The sequence below is a fragment of the Macaca thibetana genome, chromosome 11 (genome assembly GCF_024542745.1).
Source record: "Macaca thibetana thibetana isolate TM-01 chromosome 11, ASM2454274v1, whole genome shotgun sequence".
In the NCBI taxonomy this organism is placed as follows: Eukaryota; Metazoa; Chordata; class Mammalia; order Primates; family Cercopithecidae; genus Macaca; species Macaca thibetana.
Window position 1 is genome coordinate 116455074 of NC_065588.1, and position 15661 is coordinate 116470734.

Here is a 15661-nt window from a genome sequence, read left to right on the forward strand (position 1 = left end):
GCTTTCGACAGTCATCGAGTTACCACAGATGCAGTCCCCAGCGTAGGGACATAAGCATAAGACCCAGTGACTGGGGGCAGTTTGCAAACATCCCTGAAAATCTGCTCCTGAGCAATATTCTACAAGCTACCAAGTGGGCAGGCTGTGGGTTCACAAGCCGTAGAGCAGGGCATGATAAAGCTCATGTAACTTAACAAAGTGGGGTCATCATCTTTTTCTTTGAGGGTATTTCACAGGCAGGCCTTATCAGTAGCATAAGAGGCAAGTGTACACGCAGAAATGAAACAATGCTGAGTTTTTCATGCTTAAATCCCTGCCATAATTCTATTGGCAACGTCCAAAACTGTCTTCTACGTAAATGATGTATTGTTTTAACTTTAAAATGTCTTTTGTTTTTGGCTGGGTGTGGTGGCTCACGCTTGTAATCCCAGCACTTTGGGAGGCCGAGGTGGGCAGATCACGAGGTCAAGAGATTGAGACCATCCTGGCTAACACGGTGAAACCCCGTCTCTACTAAAAATACAAAAAATTAGCCGGGCGTGGTGGCGAGTACCTGTAGTCCCAGCCACTCAAGAGGCTGAGGCCGGAGAATGGCGTGAACCCGGGAGGCGGAGGTTGCAGTGAGCCAAGATCGCACCACTGCACCCCAGCCTGGGCGACAGAGCAAGACTCCGTCTCAAAAAAAAAAAAAAGTATTTTGTCATAGATACACATAAGTCAAAACCAAAAAGTTCTGAGAGGTCTGCCATAAAAACCAGTCCCTTGCCCTCACTCTCCATGGACAACCCTTAGGTTGATCTAGTGGGTATTTGGGTAGTTACCTCCATATATCTAAGTATCTCTAACTATGGAGGTAACTTGCGTGAGCTTCTTGATTTTTCAGTTTTGCTACCTTTCCACCACAGCTCCCTTTCCTGCTCTGACCCCATTGCACACTCTCCCCATTTCCCCAGTGGAAATCCCCAGTTTCATGATATAGGCTAGGTAAGTAGTCAGTGATTACATTATATGTAAAGGGCATTCAACATCCATTTAATAAACTCTTATTCTTCCCAGCTTTTTTATGTCCCTGGTGTTAATAATTACCCTTTCCCACCATGCTTCAGTTTGACTTTTTTTTTTTTTTTAATCTGTTCTTATAAATAATTAAACCCCAAGCTTTTTGCCATTTGTCTAAATCTCAGTACATTTAGTCAGATCAGGTATTCCATCAAATTCCACCTTCCTAAGGAAATCTCTCCCAGTTTTCTGACCTGCCCCAATTAGGCATGTGATCCTCTACAGCTGGGGCACAGTTTATCACCCTGAACATGTACTTTCTTGTGTTTAGGTGAAGCACATCCTCCATTTTGTAAACTCCTTGCAAGTATGAAAATGTTCTGGCCAAATACAGAATTCTAGGTTGAAATCCTTTTCCTTTAGAATACTGAAGACAAGGTCAGGCACGGTGGCTCATGCCTGTAATCCCAGCACTTTGGGAGGCCGAGGCAGGCAGACTGCTTGAGGTCAGAACTTTGAGACCAGCCCGCCCAACATGGTGAAACCTGTCTCTACAAAAACTACAAAAATTAGCCGGGCGTGGTGGCGCATGCCTGTAATCCCAGCTACTCGGGAAGCTGAGGCAGGAGAATTGCTTGAACCTGGGAGGCGGAGGTTGCAGTGAGTTGAGATTGTGCCATTGCACTCCAGCCTAGAGAGGAATTCCATCTCAAAAAACAAAATAAAATAATCTCAGGCCGGGCATGGTGACTCGCCTGTAATCCCAGCACTTCGGGAGGTCAAGGCGGGAGGATCACCTGAGGTCAGGAGATCGAGACCAGCCTGGCCAACATGGAGAAACCCCCTCTACTAAAAATACAAAAATTATAAAATACAGAAACATTATCATGCATCACCCAATGCAGTAGCTACTGGCTACATGCAGCTAACTGTGCACTGAAATGTGGCTGGTAGAAGTGAAGAACGAATTTTTTTTTGTTTTTTTTGAGACAGAGTCCCCGCTCTTGTTGCTCAGGCTGGAGCGCAGTGGCGCAATCTTGGCTTACTGCAACCTCTGCCTCTCGGTTCAAGCGATTCTCATGCCTCAGCCTCCTCAGTAGCTGGAATTACAGACATCACCACCACACCCGGCTAATTTTTGCATTTTTAGTAGAGACAGGGTTTTGCCATATAGGTCAGGCTGGTCGAAAACTCCTGACCTCAAGGGTGATCCATCCACCTCGGCCTCCAAAAGTGCTGGGATTACAGGGTGAGCCACCACGCCCAGCCAAAAACTGAATTTTTTTTATTTCATTTAATTTTAACAAACTTAAGTAGCCATGTGGCTGCCATACTGGACATTGCAGCTGTAGAGAAGATTCTTCCTCAAGTATCAGTGTTAAATATTCAGCATGTATTCCCCTAACCCGCTCATACTAAGCTTTTCTTTCTAGGATTCAGCACAACATAATCTGAACATCAGCCACCTGCATACCAGAGTCTCAATAAATGTCTTTTTGAATGTTCAAGTTAAGTGGTCATTTTCTGGGCCTACTCATAAAAATCAATCCCATCACCCTGGAGACCCCAAATCAGCCCAGCTGTCCTTTACACACCTGTTTTTCCCCTGCCCCATAACAATGTCTTTTCACCTTAAAACATAACCACAACTGGGTGGAGGAAAAGGTTTTCCCAAGTCCTTCCTGAAGTACAAGGTACCCACAGGTAACACTCAAGGGTGACAAGACTCTTCCTGGGCAGGACACAGTTCTTTTCACTAACCCTGTATCTGATAACAACCAACATATATCAAGCCCTATTTTATCTCACTGAACCTTCACAACAACCTTTTAAGGTAAGTATTGTTTTAACCTCATTTTATAGATGCAAAGGCAGACTTGGCGGGGTTAAGTCACTTGTTTTGCATGTCACAGAAATCGACGAGCAGGAACTCAAGCCCAGATCTGTATGAATCCAAAGTCTACACTCAAAGAACATCTGCTGAATACAAAGTTTAACGAAGACTTGGCGTTGGCCCGGGGCTCACAGCGGAGGGGTTTGGAGAGAAGAAGCAGAGGCTCGGTAAAGTGAACTTTTGCAACTCCGGGGTCGGGCAAAGGCCCCGCCGAGCTCCAGCTGCCGAAGTCGAGAGGGGAGCCCCGGACTCCTCGAGCTCGCGGTCTGCCTGCGCCGCCCCGGCCGGGCCAAGCCCGCAGCCGTGAGAGTCCGGCCTGAGACGGCCCCGAGACTACGCCCTCCACGGCCACCACCCCCAGCGCCCCTAAGCCGAGGAGCGAGAGCGGCCCCACCCGACGGCCACCATCCGCACCCAGTCCCTGGCCCCGTTGGCCCCGCAGCCGCCCGCCTCACCTGCGTGTCCGCCGCCATCCTGCCGGGGCTGACTCCGGAACCGCTTCCGGAGCGCTTCCGGGTCACAGCGAGGCCCACGCGGCAGGGCGAGGCCGGTAGACAGCTGGGGCAGGGCCCCGGGTTGGCGCCACCGGGCGGGACGGCGGCCGCTGCAGCCCGGGCAGCCGGATCACGGGCGTGAAGTTGGCCCGCGCCGGAGCCACAAGGCCTCCTCCCCAGGGCCCTCTCTTCAGCCCCAGGCGCCTCGTGGGAGACTAGCGCTTGTAACGTGGTGAGCCCGCGTGTGTAACGCTATGAGCCCGCCTTGCAGCCCCTGACCCACTTCCAGCCCGCAGGGCCAGCCTTACATGGGCCTTTCCTGAGTGATGACTACGTTCTTTAGAAAAACAAGTGTTGCTTCCTAGATAGCAGGAACTAAAAACTAGGTAAAAGAGTCAGCGAACTAGTCTTTTGTCCTCAGTTTGTAGTTCAGTTGACGGATGACTTGTACAGGGTTAGCAAACATGGGTAGATACGGAGATCAGGGAAGGTTCAGAACTGAAGGAGGCCCCTGCCCTGGGGAAATGCTGGATGCCCCAGGCTGGGAGTTTTGAGGCAGGAGGCTACTTGCAGATGTGGCTGCAATTTAGAGAATAGGGTCCTCACAGCTTAGTTGTCGGCCCTGTTAGCAGTGACTTTCAAACCTTTGACACAGACCTAGTTAGAATGAACATACCATGTTCCGGCAGACAGATCTGTAAGTGAAATACAGGAATCACAACAAAGCACCTGTTCTCAGCAGATGCTTTCTCTTTAAATACTGGGGGCAAGCATGGTGGCACACGCCTGTAATCCCAGCACTTTGGTAGGCTGAAGTGGGTGGATCAACCTGATGTCAGGATTTCCTGACCAGCCTTGTCAACAGGACTCTCTACTGTCTCTACTAAAAATACCAAAAAAAAAAAAAAGCCAGGTGCAGCGGCTCACGCTTGTAATCCCAGCACTTTGGGAGGCCGAGGCAGGCGGATCACAAGATCAGGAGTTCAAGACCAGCCTGGCCAACATAGTGAAACCCTGTCTCTACTAAAAATACAAAAATTAGCCAGGTGTGATGGCACATGCCTGTAGTCCCAGCTACTTGGGAGGCTGAGGTGGGAGAACAGCTTGAACCTAGGAGGCAGAGGTTGCAGTGAGCTGAGACTGCCATTGTGCTCCAGCCTGGGTGACAGAGTGAGACTGTCTCAAAAAAAAAAAAACCAAAAAAAAAAAATTTGCCAGGTATGGTGGCAGCTGCCTGTGGTAATTCCAGCGTCTTGGGAGGCTGAAGCAGGAGAATCGCTTGAACCCAGGAGGCGGAGGTTGCATTGAGTGAAGACCAAGCCACTGCACCCCAGTCTGGGCAACAGGGTGAGACTGTCTCAAAAATACAAACTGTTCACCACCTACTGATGAGTTGGAGCACCATCCAGTTTGAAAAACTGCTCTATGGGACTGGCCCTAGCATCCACCAGGTGCCTATCTCAGCTGGCACTAAACCTACTCTACTGCAGTGGCCATGGAAATAGCAATTCTAGTGTAATACAGTTACAACTGTGTCTAGAAAACCATACAGGATGTTTGACCGGTAGCTTCATTTAGATACAAAGAGGTTACCCAAACATCAACACCTAAATACAAAGCTCTATGATTTCACCATGGCTTTGGTTTCTAGCATATGGCACTATAAAGCCTCAAAATTAAGGGCCAGGCACACGGTGGCTCAAGCCTATAATCCTAGCACTTTGGGAGGCTGAGGCGGGAGGATTCCTTGAAGCCAGGAATGAGACCAGCTTGTGCAACATCTCTACAAAATTAGTAGCTGAGCGTCATGGTGTGTGCCTGTAGTCCCAGCTACTTGGAAGGCTGAGATAGGAGGATCCCCTTGACCCCAAGAGTTCGAGGGTGCAGTGAGTTGTAGTTACACCACCGCACTCCAGCCTGGGCAACAGCCAGACCCTGTATCAAAAAGAAAAAAAAAAATACAAAATTAAGAGTCCAGAGACTTTTTAAAGAAGTAAGCCTTTATTTCCTTGTTTTGCAAATAAAGCTGGCTAAGTTGGTTGCTTTTTGGTGATTAGTCAAAGAGACCAAATCCCATATCCTCGTCCGACTCCTCCGACTCTTCCTTGGCTTCAACCTTAGCTGGGGCTGCAGCAGCAGCAGCAGGAGCAGCTGTGGTGGCAGCAGCCACAGGGGCAGCAGCCACAAAGGCAGATGGATCAGCCAAGAAGGCCTTGACCTGAAGGGAGGGAGAAGTGGTCAAAATGGTCATCCACACTCCGCTACTACCCACCCTCCTGCCATGGTAGAGTTTAAGGAGCAACAATATCACAGTTAGTGTGAAGCCTTGCCTGTCTCAAATGGCCAAGCAGGACAGCTTGGGTATGGCCTAGTGAGGGGGGAATCCTAAGGCCCAGCTCTTGCCCATTAACCCCCTTTGGGTCTCTTGTCATTTCTCAAGTGAGAAACGCCTTCCCTGCCCCCCAACTTCTCAAATATCCTCACAAAATTATCTGCTATATAAAATACAACTGTAAAGGCACTTTAGGCCACCATATGTCACCCTAATTTGTCACAGTCAGGCCCACTGTGGTCCTGGTGGGATCCTTTTACCTTTTCAGCAAGTGGGAAGGTGTAATCCGTCTCCACAGACAAGGCCAGGACTCGTTTGTACCCGTTGATGATAGAATGGGGTACTGATGCAACAGTTGGGTAGCCAATCTGCAGACAGACACTGGCAACATTGCGGACACCCTGGGGGAGGGAAGATTTCATTTTACGTGAGATTCCCTACAGGAAAGGAAGTCCAAGTAAAGCTTAATAAAGAGAACCCTTGGCAGACAATAATTGCCAGGTTGGCAGCTCAGTCTCGAGAGGCCACGTCATCTCATACCAATTCAGACCCATCAAATGAATTTTGCCCTTACTCCAAACCCAGGTGTTCTGTATACCATTATTGATGGCATTTACTTCCAAAGCCACTACCATAGTGAAAAGCATAAATGACTAACATCGCCATTGAGTTCCATGAACGAAAATGTTCAACTATTTCCAGATGTGAATTTCATTCACTAGTCAAACTTTCAACAAGTAAATGAAGCTACCGCAGAGTAGCTAATAATATCTAATTATATACATTAATTTCAATTTATGGTTTATCCAAGAAAAAAATTTTCTATCACTATTATTCATTATTTAAAGGGCATTTTTTTTTTAGACAGAGTCTCACTCTGTCACTCAGGCTGGAGTGCAGTGGCACCATGTCGGCTCACCGCAACCTCCGCCTCTTAAAGGGCATTTTGATGGCAAAATTTGACAGTCTTATTCCTGGCCCTAGAATAACAGCCCAGCACTGTTCTAAGACTTTACATCCATTAATTCATTAAATCCTTCAACAATCTTATGTTGTTATTGACATTTTACAGATGAGGCAGGTAGACAGATGAAAACACAGTCCTTGGTTACAGGGACTCAGTCTGACCCCTGTCATGCTCTCAACCATCAGTGTAAGAGGGGGCAAGGCTGACAGCATGTACCTCCAGGAAGCGAGAATGCAGAGTTTCCTCTGTGATGTCAAGCACTTCAGGATTGTAGATGCTGCCATTGTCAAACACCTGCTGGATGACCAGCCCAAAGGAGAAGGGGGAGATGTTGAGCATGTTCAGCAGCGTGGCTTCGCTGGCTCCCACTTTGTCTCCAGTCTTGATCAGCTGCACATCACTCTGAACAAGGTAACAGTGGGGCAGTAAACACCTGGACAACCAACAGACCCATGGCCACTAAAAGCAGCCCCCCATTTGCCTGGTTAGCACAGGCAAACCAGGTCCACTCACCAGGATTTCAATGGTGCCCCTGGAGATTTTAGTGGTGATACCTAAAGCCTGGAAAAAGGAGGTCTTCTCGGGCCCGAGTCCAGTGTTCTGGGCTGGCACAGTGACTTCACATGGAGCAATGGCACCAGCACGGGCAGCAGCTGGCACCTGACAAAGACAACAAACAGTGAGAAAAGCCTCTCCACTCATACAACCTGTGAATGGTCCATTTTGCTTTAAGAAGCAACTACAAAATCTCTTTAGCCAACTCAATTGTCCCCTTACCTTATTGGCCAGCAACATGTCCCTGATCTCAGTGAGATCCTCCTTGGTGAACACAAAGCCCACATTCCCCCGGATATGAGGCAGCAGTCTGCAAAGAGAAGTTTACAGGAGAAAATCACCTTTCAGCACCATTCCCCAGGAAGAGGGAGACGGGCACTGGGGAGGGAGGACAAAACTGCCAGTGGAACTGACTTCTCCAGAGCTGGGTTGTTTTCCAGGTGCCCTCGGATGGCCTTGCGCATCATGGTGTTCTTGCCCATCAGCACCACGGCCTTCCCTCGAAGGGACATGCGGATCTGCTGCATCTGCTTGGAGCCCACATTGTCCGCTCCCACGATGAAACATTTCGGATAATCATCCAATAGTTGCTACAAAAAACAAGTCAGAGGAGCCAAGTTTAACAGGAAGAAAGAGGGAAAAAAATGCCAGGAGAAACTGAACCCCACAATTTGTTTCCTTCTCACTCCCTTTCTTCTAAGCTTTTGAAGTCAGAGGGAGAGTGGGAGCTACGTTGTAACACTGCCAAACTGGATGACTGGTTTGCTGGATATGAATGCTGAAAATCAGGTTTCCACATTTGATCAAGGAGTTTTTCCTTTAATTTTTTTTTTTTTTTGGAGATGGAGTCTCGCTCTGTCCCCCAGGCTGGAGTGCAGTGGCCGGATCTCAGCTCACTGCAAGCTCCGCCTCCCGGGTTTACGCCATTCTCCTGCCTCAGCCTCCCGAGTAGCGAGTAGCTGGGACTACAGGCGCCCGCCACCTCGCCCGGCTAGTTTTTTTGTCTTTTTTAGTAAAGACAGGGTTTCACTGTGTTAGCCAGGATGGTCTCAGCCTCCCAAAGTGCTGGGATTACAGGCTTGAGCCACCGCGCCTGGCCTTTCCTTTTTTACTTAGTTTTTTTTTTTATTTTTCCCAATTACGAGGGAGGTTTCCGATTCACTAAAATGGTTATCAGGATAAAAAAAGGAATGTTCCAAATAAGCTGGTCAAGAGGGCTAGACTCACAGCATTCAAAGCACAACGTTAAGCAACGTTATTACTTGTAAAAAGAATCTAGACGTGTATATCGGGATTGTTGTACAATTCTTTCGAGTTTTGTGTCTGAAAACCTTTTAAGTGTGGGAAAACGTAATACAAGCTATGCTCTACAATGCTGCCTAATTGCTTAAGCGCAGTACAGTCAGCGTTTCTAGGCAAGGAAGACCCACCTCAAAGGCCATCCAAGTCACTGGACACTTAAGTTTCTTGACTGACAGGTCCTAAATATGCAACAACTTGCTTCCTTACAATGAGTCACTACTGGCCTCAGACCTTCTCAAAGATACAGTAAAAGTAGAATGTGCGGCTGGGCGCAGTGGCTCACACCTATAATCCTAGCACTTAGGGAGGCCGAGGCGGGCAGACCATGAGATCAAGAGATCGAGACCATCCTGGCCAACGTGGTGAATCCCCGTCTCTACTGAAAATACAAAAATTAGCTGGGTGTGGTGGCGCGCCCCTGTCATCCCAGCTACTCGGGAGGCTGAAGCAGGAGAATCGCTTGAACCTGGGAGGCGGAGGTTACAGTGAGCCAAGATCAAGCCACTGCACTCCAGCCTGGACAACACATCAAGACTCCGTTAAAAAAAAACAAAAAAGGTATAACGTGCGCTCTTTTGGAAGCCAGACAGACCTGGATATGAATGCTGTCATCTTAGGAGCCACTTAACTTGCCTGAGCCTGTTTATCTGCAACAGAAGGGACCTATCTCAGGAAATTGTTAACTAAACAGGATTTTCCCGAAAATGGCCTAATTCAGTAACCGGTACGGAATAGACCCTCAGCACATGGCAGCTGACTGTCCCTATTTGCGCTGGGGCAACATGAAGGGCAGAGGCGACCCACCCTGCACTTACGATGATCTTAAGGAAGTAGTTGGACTTCCAGGTCGCCCTGTCTTCCCTGGGCATCACGGCGGTGCGTCAGGGATTGCCACGCAGGGTTTAAAGACGATGTCACTGAGGAGAGAGAGGGAGCTCAGGCCTGGTCACCCCGACACCCATTCCCCGGTCCTGGGCCTACAAGGAGCAAGACTCGCGCAAGCGCCCGCCGGCTCTGCCTAGGGCAGCCGCCGCCATCTCGGGGCGTGCAAGCCGCCACCGAGGCCCCAGGCGGAACAGGATAGGACTCCACGTTCCCAAAAGCCCCCAAAGACCCCTCCATGCTTCCCGCTGACGCCCCAGACGCCGATCTCGCCAGCGCACCAACCTTCCACGAGGACGCCTGGCGAGAGAAGGGCCTCGTGCCCCTGCGTGCGTTTTATATACGAACAAAATAGCCAATCAGAAACCGCGGATAGCGCTCCTGTCTATTGGCTGGAGCCATCGCCCGTCCGACAAAGCTGAACGAACACAGGCAACCATTGGATAATGTCGCTGCCACTCGAACCAACGGAAAGCCGCCTTTAAGTAGGGTAGTGAAGGAAGGCGCTGCCTCGCGTTGGAGGAGCTTGCTCTGAGCTGCTGCCACCTGCGGGGCTGGAGCTGGAGCTGCGAATTCGGAGTCTCCAGTTCCCTCTGCCACCTGGCGAGCTCGGCAAACTGAAAGGCATGAGATGAAGCTGAGACGTAATTGCACATGCTTAGAAACCGAATGATCTCTTGTCTTCTCTAGTTTGTTTTTCCTCCTACCAAAACAGAGGGATCTTTAAAATCTGGCCGGGCGCGGTGGCTCACGCCTATATTCCCAGCACTTGGGAAGGACGAGGCAGGTGAATCATCGGAGGTCAGGAGTTCGAGACCAACCTGGCCAATATGGCGAAACCCCGTCTCTACTAAAAATACAAAAATTAGCCAGGGGGGTGGCGCACGCCTGTAATCCCAGCTGCTCAGGAGGCTGAGGCAGGAGAATTGCTTGAACTCAGGAGCTGTGAGCTCTGCAGTGAGCTGAGATCGCACCATTACACTCCAGCCTGCGTGACAGAGAGAGACTCCGTCTCAAAAACAAACAAACAAACAAAAACCTAAGTCAGCTCATCTCCTTATCTGCTCAAAACTTTCCATTTCCTCCAGAGTAAAAACCTAAAATCTAAACTACCTACAAGGCCCTACCTATCTGCCCCTCACGCCCACTCTGATCATCTCAGATGTTTTCCTCCTGACTTATTTGCTTTCCACCCGATGATGCTCTGCTGCTTTTCCAGAGCAGGCTTAACTTGGGGGCTTTTGCATTGGCCATTCCCTCTTCCTAGAAAACTAGCCAACAAACATCCATAGAGTAATTCACCTCCATCAGATCTTTTTTTTTTTTTTCCCACCTCCATCAAATATTTTTTTGAGAAGGAGTCCCACTCCGTTGCCCAGGCTAGAGTGCAGTGGAGCAATCTCAGTTCATTGCAGCCTTGACCTCCCAGGCTGAAGCGATCCTCCCACCTCAGCCTCCCAAGTAGCTAGGACTACAGGTGCACACCACCATACCAGGCTAATTTTTTGTACTTTTTATATAGACGGGGTTTTGCCATGTTGCCCAGCTGATGTCAAACTCCTAGGCTCAAGCAATCCTCCCACCCTGGCCTCCTAAATTGCTGGGATTTCAGGAATGAGGCACCTTGCCCGACTCTGAGATCTCTTTTTTTTTTTTTTCACTAAAACCCGTGGAATTATGTATTAAATGATCCCCAAAGAATCAGCTATTTCAAAATTAAAAATTATCACAAAGAGCTTCATACATCATGTTGTATCACACACCATAAAACTGTCAGAAGTGGGCAGGGTGCAGGGGCTCATGCCTGTAATCCCAGCAATTTGGGAGGCCGAGGCTGACAGATCACGAGGTCAGGAGATCCAGACCATCCTGGCTAACATGGTGAAACCCCGTCTCTACTAAAAAATACAAAAAATTAGCCAGGCATGGTGGCATGTGCCTGTAATTCCAGCTACTCGGGAGGCTAAGACAGAATTGTGTGAACCCAGGAGGCGGAGGTTGCAGTGAGCTGAGATCGCGCCACTGTACTCCAGCCTGGGTGACAGAGCAAGATTCCCTCTCAAAAAAAAAAAAGAAAAAAGAAAAAAGTCAGAAGTAGCCCGATTTCACATTACTGTATTGTATTTCTTTTCTTTTCTTTTCTTTTTTTTTTTTTTTGAGATGGAATTTCACTCTTGTTGCCTAGGATAGAGTGCAATGGTGCGATCTTGGCTCATCGCAACCTCCACCTCCTGGGTTCAAGTGATTCTCCTGCCACAGCCTCCCGAGTAGCTGGGATTACAGGCATGTGCCACCTTGCCCGGCTAATTTTGTATTTTTAGTGGAGATAAGGTTTTTCCATTTTGGTCGTGCTGGTCTCAAACTCCCGACCTCAGGTGATCCGCCTGCCTCAGCCTCCCAAAATGCGGGAATTACAAGCATGAGTCACTGTGCCTGGCCTGGAGCCTCTCTTATTTGTCTTTTTGGCTGTCTGTGCTCCATGGGAAGAATAGAAAATAACATGAATAGGATTTAAATGCTCTGTTTTGACAGGTTATTAAGATTCCAATCACGGTGGGCACTGTGGCTCTTGCCTGTAATCCCAGCAATTTGGGAGGCTGAGGTGGGAGGATCACGAGGTCAGGAGATCAAGACGATCCTGGCTAACAGAGTGAAACCCCATCTCTACTAAAAATACAAAAAATTAGCCAGGTGTGGTGGCAGGCACCTGTAGTCCCAGCTACTTGGGAGGCTGAGGCAGGAGAATGGTGTGAAACCGGGAGGTGGAACTTGCAGTGAGCTGAGATTGTGCCCCTGCACTCCAGCCTGGGTGACAGAGCGAGACTCCATCTCAAAAAAAAAAAGATTCCAATCACAACCTGCCTACTCTCCCTGGTCTAGCTAAGTAGCTAAGTCCAGAAAGGTGGCAGAATGTCTCTAAAGCAGCCACACACACACACACACAAACACACACCAAAAAATGCCAGGAAAGATGGAAGAGTAAGAAAATCAGGCCAACATGAATAATTTGATAGAGTTGTGGGTGGGCGGTGGGGACGGTAGCAGGTTTAAAACCAAGACACTTGCTAGCATGGCAGGGTATATTGGTGCAGCTGACTGGCATAAAATTCCCTGAACAGAATTTAGATACGGGTGGCTCAAGTGCTGTCAGTCTCATCTTGTTCCACCATATAATCAATAGCTCCAACTGAGACCTCCATGGGAGGCCAGGTTCTTATCCTCTGAAATTAGAGCCCCCCCACTGTATGAGATTTCCTACCACAGGGCTAGCTCTGTTGCAGGCAGTAGGGTACTGACTGATTTCTCTAAAGTCCTTTGTAAAATTTTTTTTTTTTGAGATGGAGTTTCACTCTTGTTGCCCAGGCTGGAGTGCAATGGTGTGATCTCGGCTCACTGCAACATCCACCTACCAAGTTCAAGCGATTCTCCTGCTTCAGCCTCCCGAGTAGCTGGGATTACAGGCATGCGCCACCACACCCAGCTAATTTTTTGTATTTTCAGTAGAGACGGGGTTTCTCCATGTTGGTCAGGCTGATCTCCAACTCCTGACTTCAGATGATCTGCCCGCCTCAGCCTCCCAAAGTGCTGGGATTATAGGCATGAGCCACCGCGCCCAGCTGTAAATATTCTTCTAATGATGAAAATTTCACCATGATGGGCACAAGCTCGAGTTCTTGGCTCACACCCTTGTTTCCAAGGCTCTGTTATAATAAAACATGGAGGCTTCTACGGTGAGGGACACTGGGGAATCACTGCAGGATACAGAACTAGGGAGTTGCAAGAATTACAGGAGTCAAAGCTCTCTGAAACTATGTAGACTAAAATATGTCAAAAATGACTATCTTGCCGGGCGCGGTGGCTCAAGCCTGTAATCCCAGCACTTTGGGAGGCCAAGACGGGCGGATCACGAGGTCAGGAGATCGAGACCATCCTGGCGAACACGGTGAAACCCTGTCTCTACTAAAAAAATACAAAAAACTAGCCGGGCGAGGTGGCAGGCGCCTGTAGTCCCAGCCACTCAGGAGGCTGAGGCAGGAGAATGGCGTGAACCCGGGAGGTGGAGCTTGCAGTGAGCTGAGATCCGGCCACTGCACTCCAGCCTGGGCGACAGAGCGAGACTCTGTCTCAAAAAAAAAAAAAAAATGACTATCTCTGGTATATCACAAGGATTGGCCGAACTATATAGCTCATGGGCCAAATATGGCTACTGTCTGTTTCCGTAAATAAATTTGTGGCTGGGTGCAGTGGCTCACGCCTTTAATCCCAGCACTTTGGGAGGCTGAGGCGGGTGGATCACGAGGTCAGGAGTTCAAGACCAGCCTGGCCAAGATGGTGAACCCCTGTCTCTACTAAAAATACAAAACTTAGCCGGGTGCGGTGGCAGGCGCCTGTAATCCCAGCTACTCGGGAGGCTGAGGCTAGAAAATTGCTTGAACCCAGGGGGTGGAGGTTGCAGCGAGCCAAGATTGTGCCTCTGCACTCCAGCCTGGGTGGCAGAGTGAGACTCCATCTCAAAAATAATAATAATAAATAAATAGTCCAGGTGCAGTGGCTCATGCCTGTAATCCCAGCACTTTGGGAGGCCAAGGTGGGTGGATCACGAGGTCAGGAGATCGAGACCATCCCGGCTAACACAGCGAAACCCGTCTCCACTAAAAATGCTAAAAATTAGCTGGGTGTGGTGGCGGGCACCTGTAGTCCCAGCTACTCAGGAGGCTGAGGCAGGAGAATGGCGTGAACCTGGGAGGCTGAGCTTGCAGTGAGCCGAGATCGCGCCACTGCACTCCAGCCTGCGGGACAGAGCGAGACTCTATCTCAATAAATAAATAAATAAGTACATAAGTACATAAAGTTGTATTGGAACATAGCCTTGCTCACCTATTCATTTACACATTGTCTATGGCTGTCACAAGTGAGTGGTTGCAACGGAGACTGTATGATCCCCAAAGCTTAAAATATCGACTATTTAGAACGAGACTCTGTAACTATAAAAAAGAAAGAAAGAAAGACAAAAGAAAAGAAAGTAACTACAGAAAGTCGTATAGCAACAAAACTCTCCAGGAAGGTACTTATTAGGATACCTGTTATCAGAGGCAGTATGTATCATAGAATGAGCATCAACTTTGAACCTAGATTTGACCCATATTTCTGCTGTTTATTGGGCTGAACAAACCTTGCCTCACAGAGTTATTATCAGGATTAAGTGTTATGATCTAACTCAGCAGTCCCCAACCTTTTTGGCACCAGGGACCAGTTCTGTGGAAGACGATTTTTCCACAGACACCAGGGGTCGGGGGGAAAGTGATTTGGGGATGAAACTTCTACCTCAGATCATCAGGCATTAGATTCTTGTAAGGAGTGCACAACCTAGATCCTTCGTGTGCAGTTTGCAATACGGTTCGCACTCCTGTGGGAATCTAATGCTGCTGCTGATCTGACAGGATGAGGAGCTCACTCGCTCACCTGCTGCTTGCCTCCTGGTGTGCAGCCCAGTTCCTAACAGGTCACAGACCAGTACCGGTCCTTGGCCTGAGGGTTAGGGACCCCGATCTAACTGACCATACTTAGTACTACTAAACTGTCGTGTTCTTCCTTCCAGTCTCTCTGTCTTCATCGTTTCCGTCACTGATCTGAACACATCATAAGCACAAGACCTGGACACCTTTACAATAAGAAGTAGCACCTGTCTGGAACTGTATCTTGACTCTCACTGGTGCTTTTCCTTTGGTTGATGCAAAGCTTTCGAATGCTTTAGGTAGATGCCATTGTGAGTATCTATGGTACTATGATACTACTACTATCTATGATCACTTTGAGTATCTATGGTACTATGATACTACTATCTATGATCATTGTGAGTATCTATGATAGTCTCCTGCGCCTTCAAAATCTTTGCCTTCTCCATAGAACTTTCCCAAGTAGCATGTAAGATCCAAAGGTGTCAGTCACACTGATCCAGAACAATCAGGGAGTGTAGTGAGGGGAAGGAAATGTAAATTGTCTCGTCAGCAGTTATTTATTTCATTTCATTTCATTTATTTATTTTTTTTTTTGAGACAGAGCCTCACTTTGTCACCCAGGCTGGAGCGCAATGGCGAAATCTCAGCTCACTGCAACCTCCACCTCCTGGGTTCAAGCAATTCTTCTGCCTCAGTCTCCAGAGTAGCTGGGATTACAGGCACCCACCACCACACCCAGCTAGTTTTTTGTATTTTTAGTAGAGATGGGGTTTCACC

General features: G+C 48.5%; 3 protein-coding genes and 1 long non-coding RNA gene across 20 annotated transcripts in view; 2 read left to right on the plus strand and 2 right to left on the minus strand.

Moving 5' to 3' along the window:
* GCN1 (GCN1 activator of EIF2AK4) overlaps positions 1 to 3421 on the minus strand; it is a 68043-nt gene extending 64622 nt beyond the window's left edge. For both annotated transcript variants that reach the window (XM_050747796.1, XM_050747795.1), the window contains exon 1: positions 3349 to 3421. In XM_050747796.1, coding sequence (XP_050603753.1) covers positions 3349 to 3366 — 18 coding nt within the window. In that variant the 5' untranslated portion in view covers positions 3367 to 3421. The remainder of the gene's footprint in view (positions 1 to 3348) is intronic.
* BICDL1 (BICD family like cargo adaptor 1) overlaps positions 1 to 15661 on the plus strand; it is a 718679-nt gene that overhangs the window by 453231 nt on the left and 249787 nt on the right. Inside the window, exon 1 of one of the 16 annotated variants that reach the window (XM_050747961.1) lies at positions 3032 to 3035. The exons of 12 other annotated variants lie outside the window; for them this stretch is intronic. The gene's annotated coding sequence lies outside the window, so the exon portion shown is untranslated. Of the gene's footprint in view, positions 1 to 3031; positions 3036 to 9317; positions 9322 to 10293; positions 10304 to 10659; positions 10664 to 15661 lie in introns of those variants that run through there. 3 more of the 16 variants (XM_050747959.1, XM_050747922.1, XM_050747939.1) reach the window with 3 other exon arrangements.
* LOC126930730 (uncharacterized) overlaps positions 1 to 15661 on the plus strand; it is a 93352-nt gene that overhangs the window by 26995 nt on the left and 50696 nt on the right. The gene's annotated exons all lie outside the window — the stretch shown is intronic.
* On the minus strand, positions 5370 to 9751 carry RPLP0 (ribosomal protein lateral stalk subunit P0). The gene is made up of 8 exons (XM_050748111.1): positions 9711 to 9751; positions 9359 to 9460; positions 7656 to 7831; positions 7464 to 7551; positions 7200 to 7346; positions 6903 to 7088; positions 5980 to 6120; positions 5370 to 5605 (listed from the first exon to the last, which is right to left on the minus strand). The coding sequence occupies exons 2-8, from the start codon at positions 9410 to 9412 to the stop codon at positions 5441 to 5443; spliced, it is 957 nt and encodes a 318-aa protein (XP_050604068.1). The 5' UTR covers positions 9413 to 9460; positions 9711 to 9751; the 3' UTR covers positions 5370 to 5440.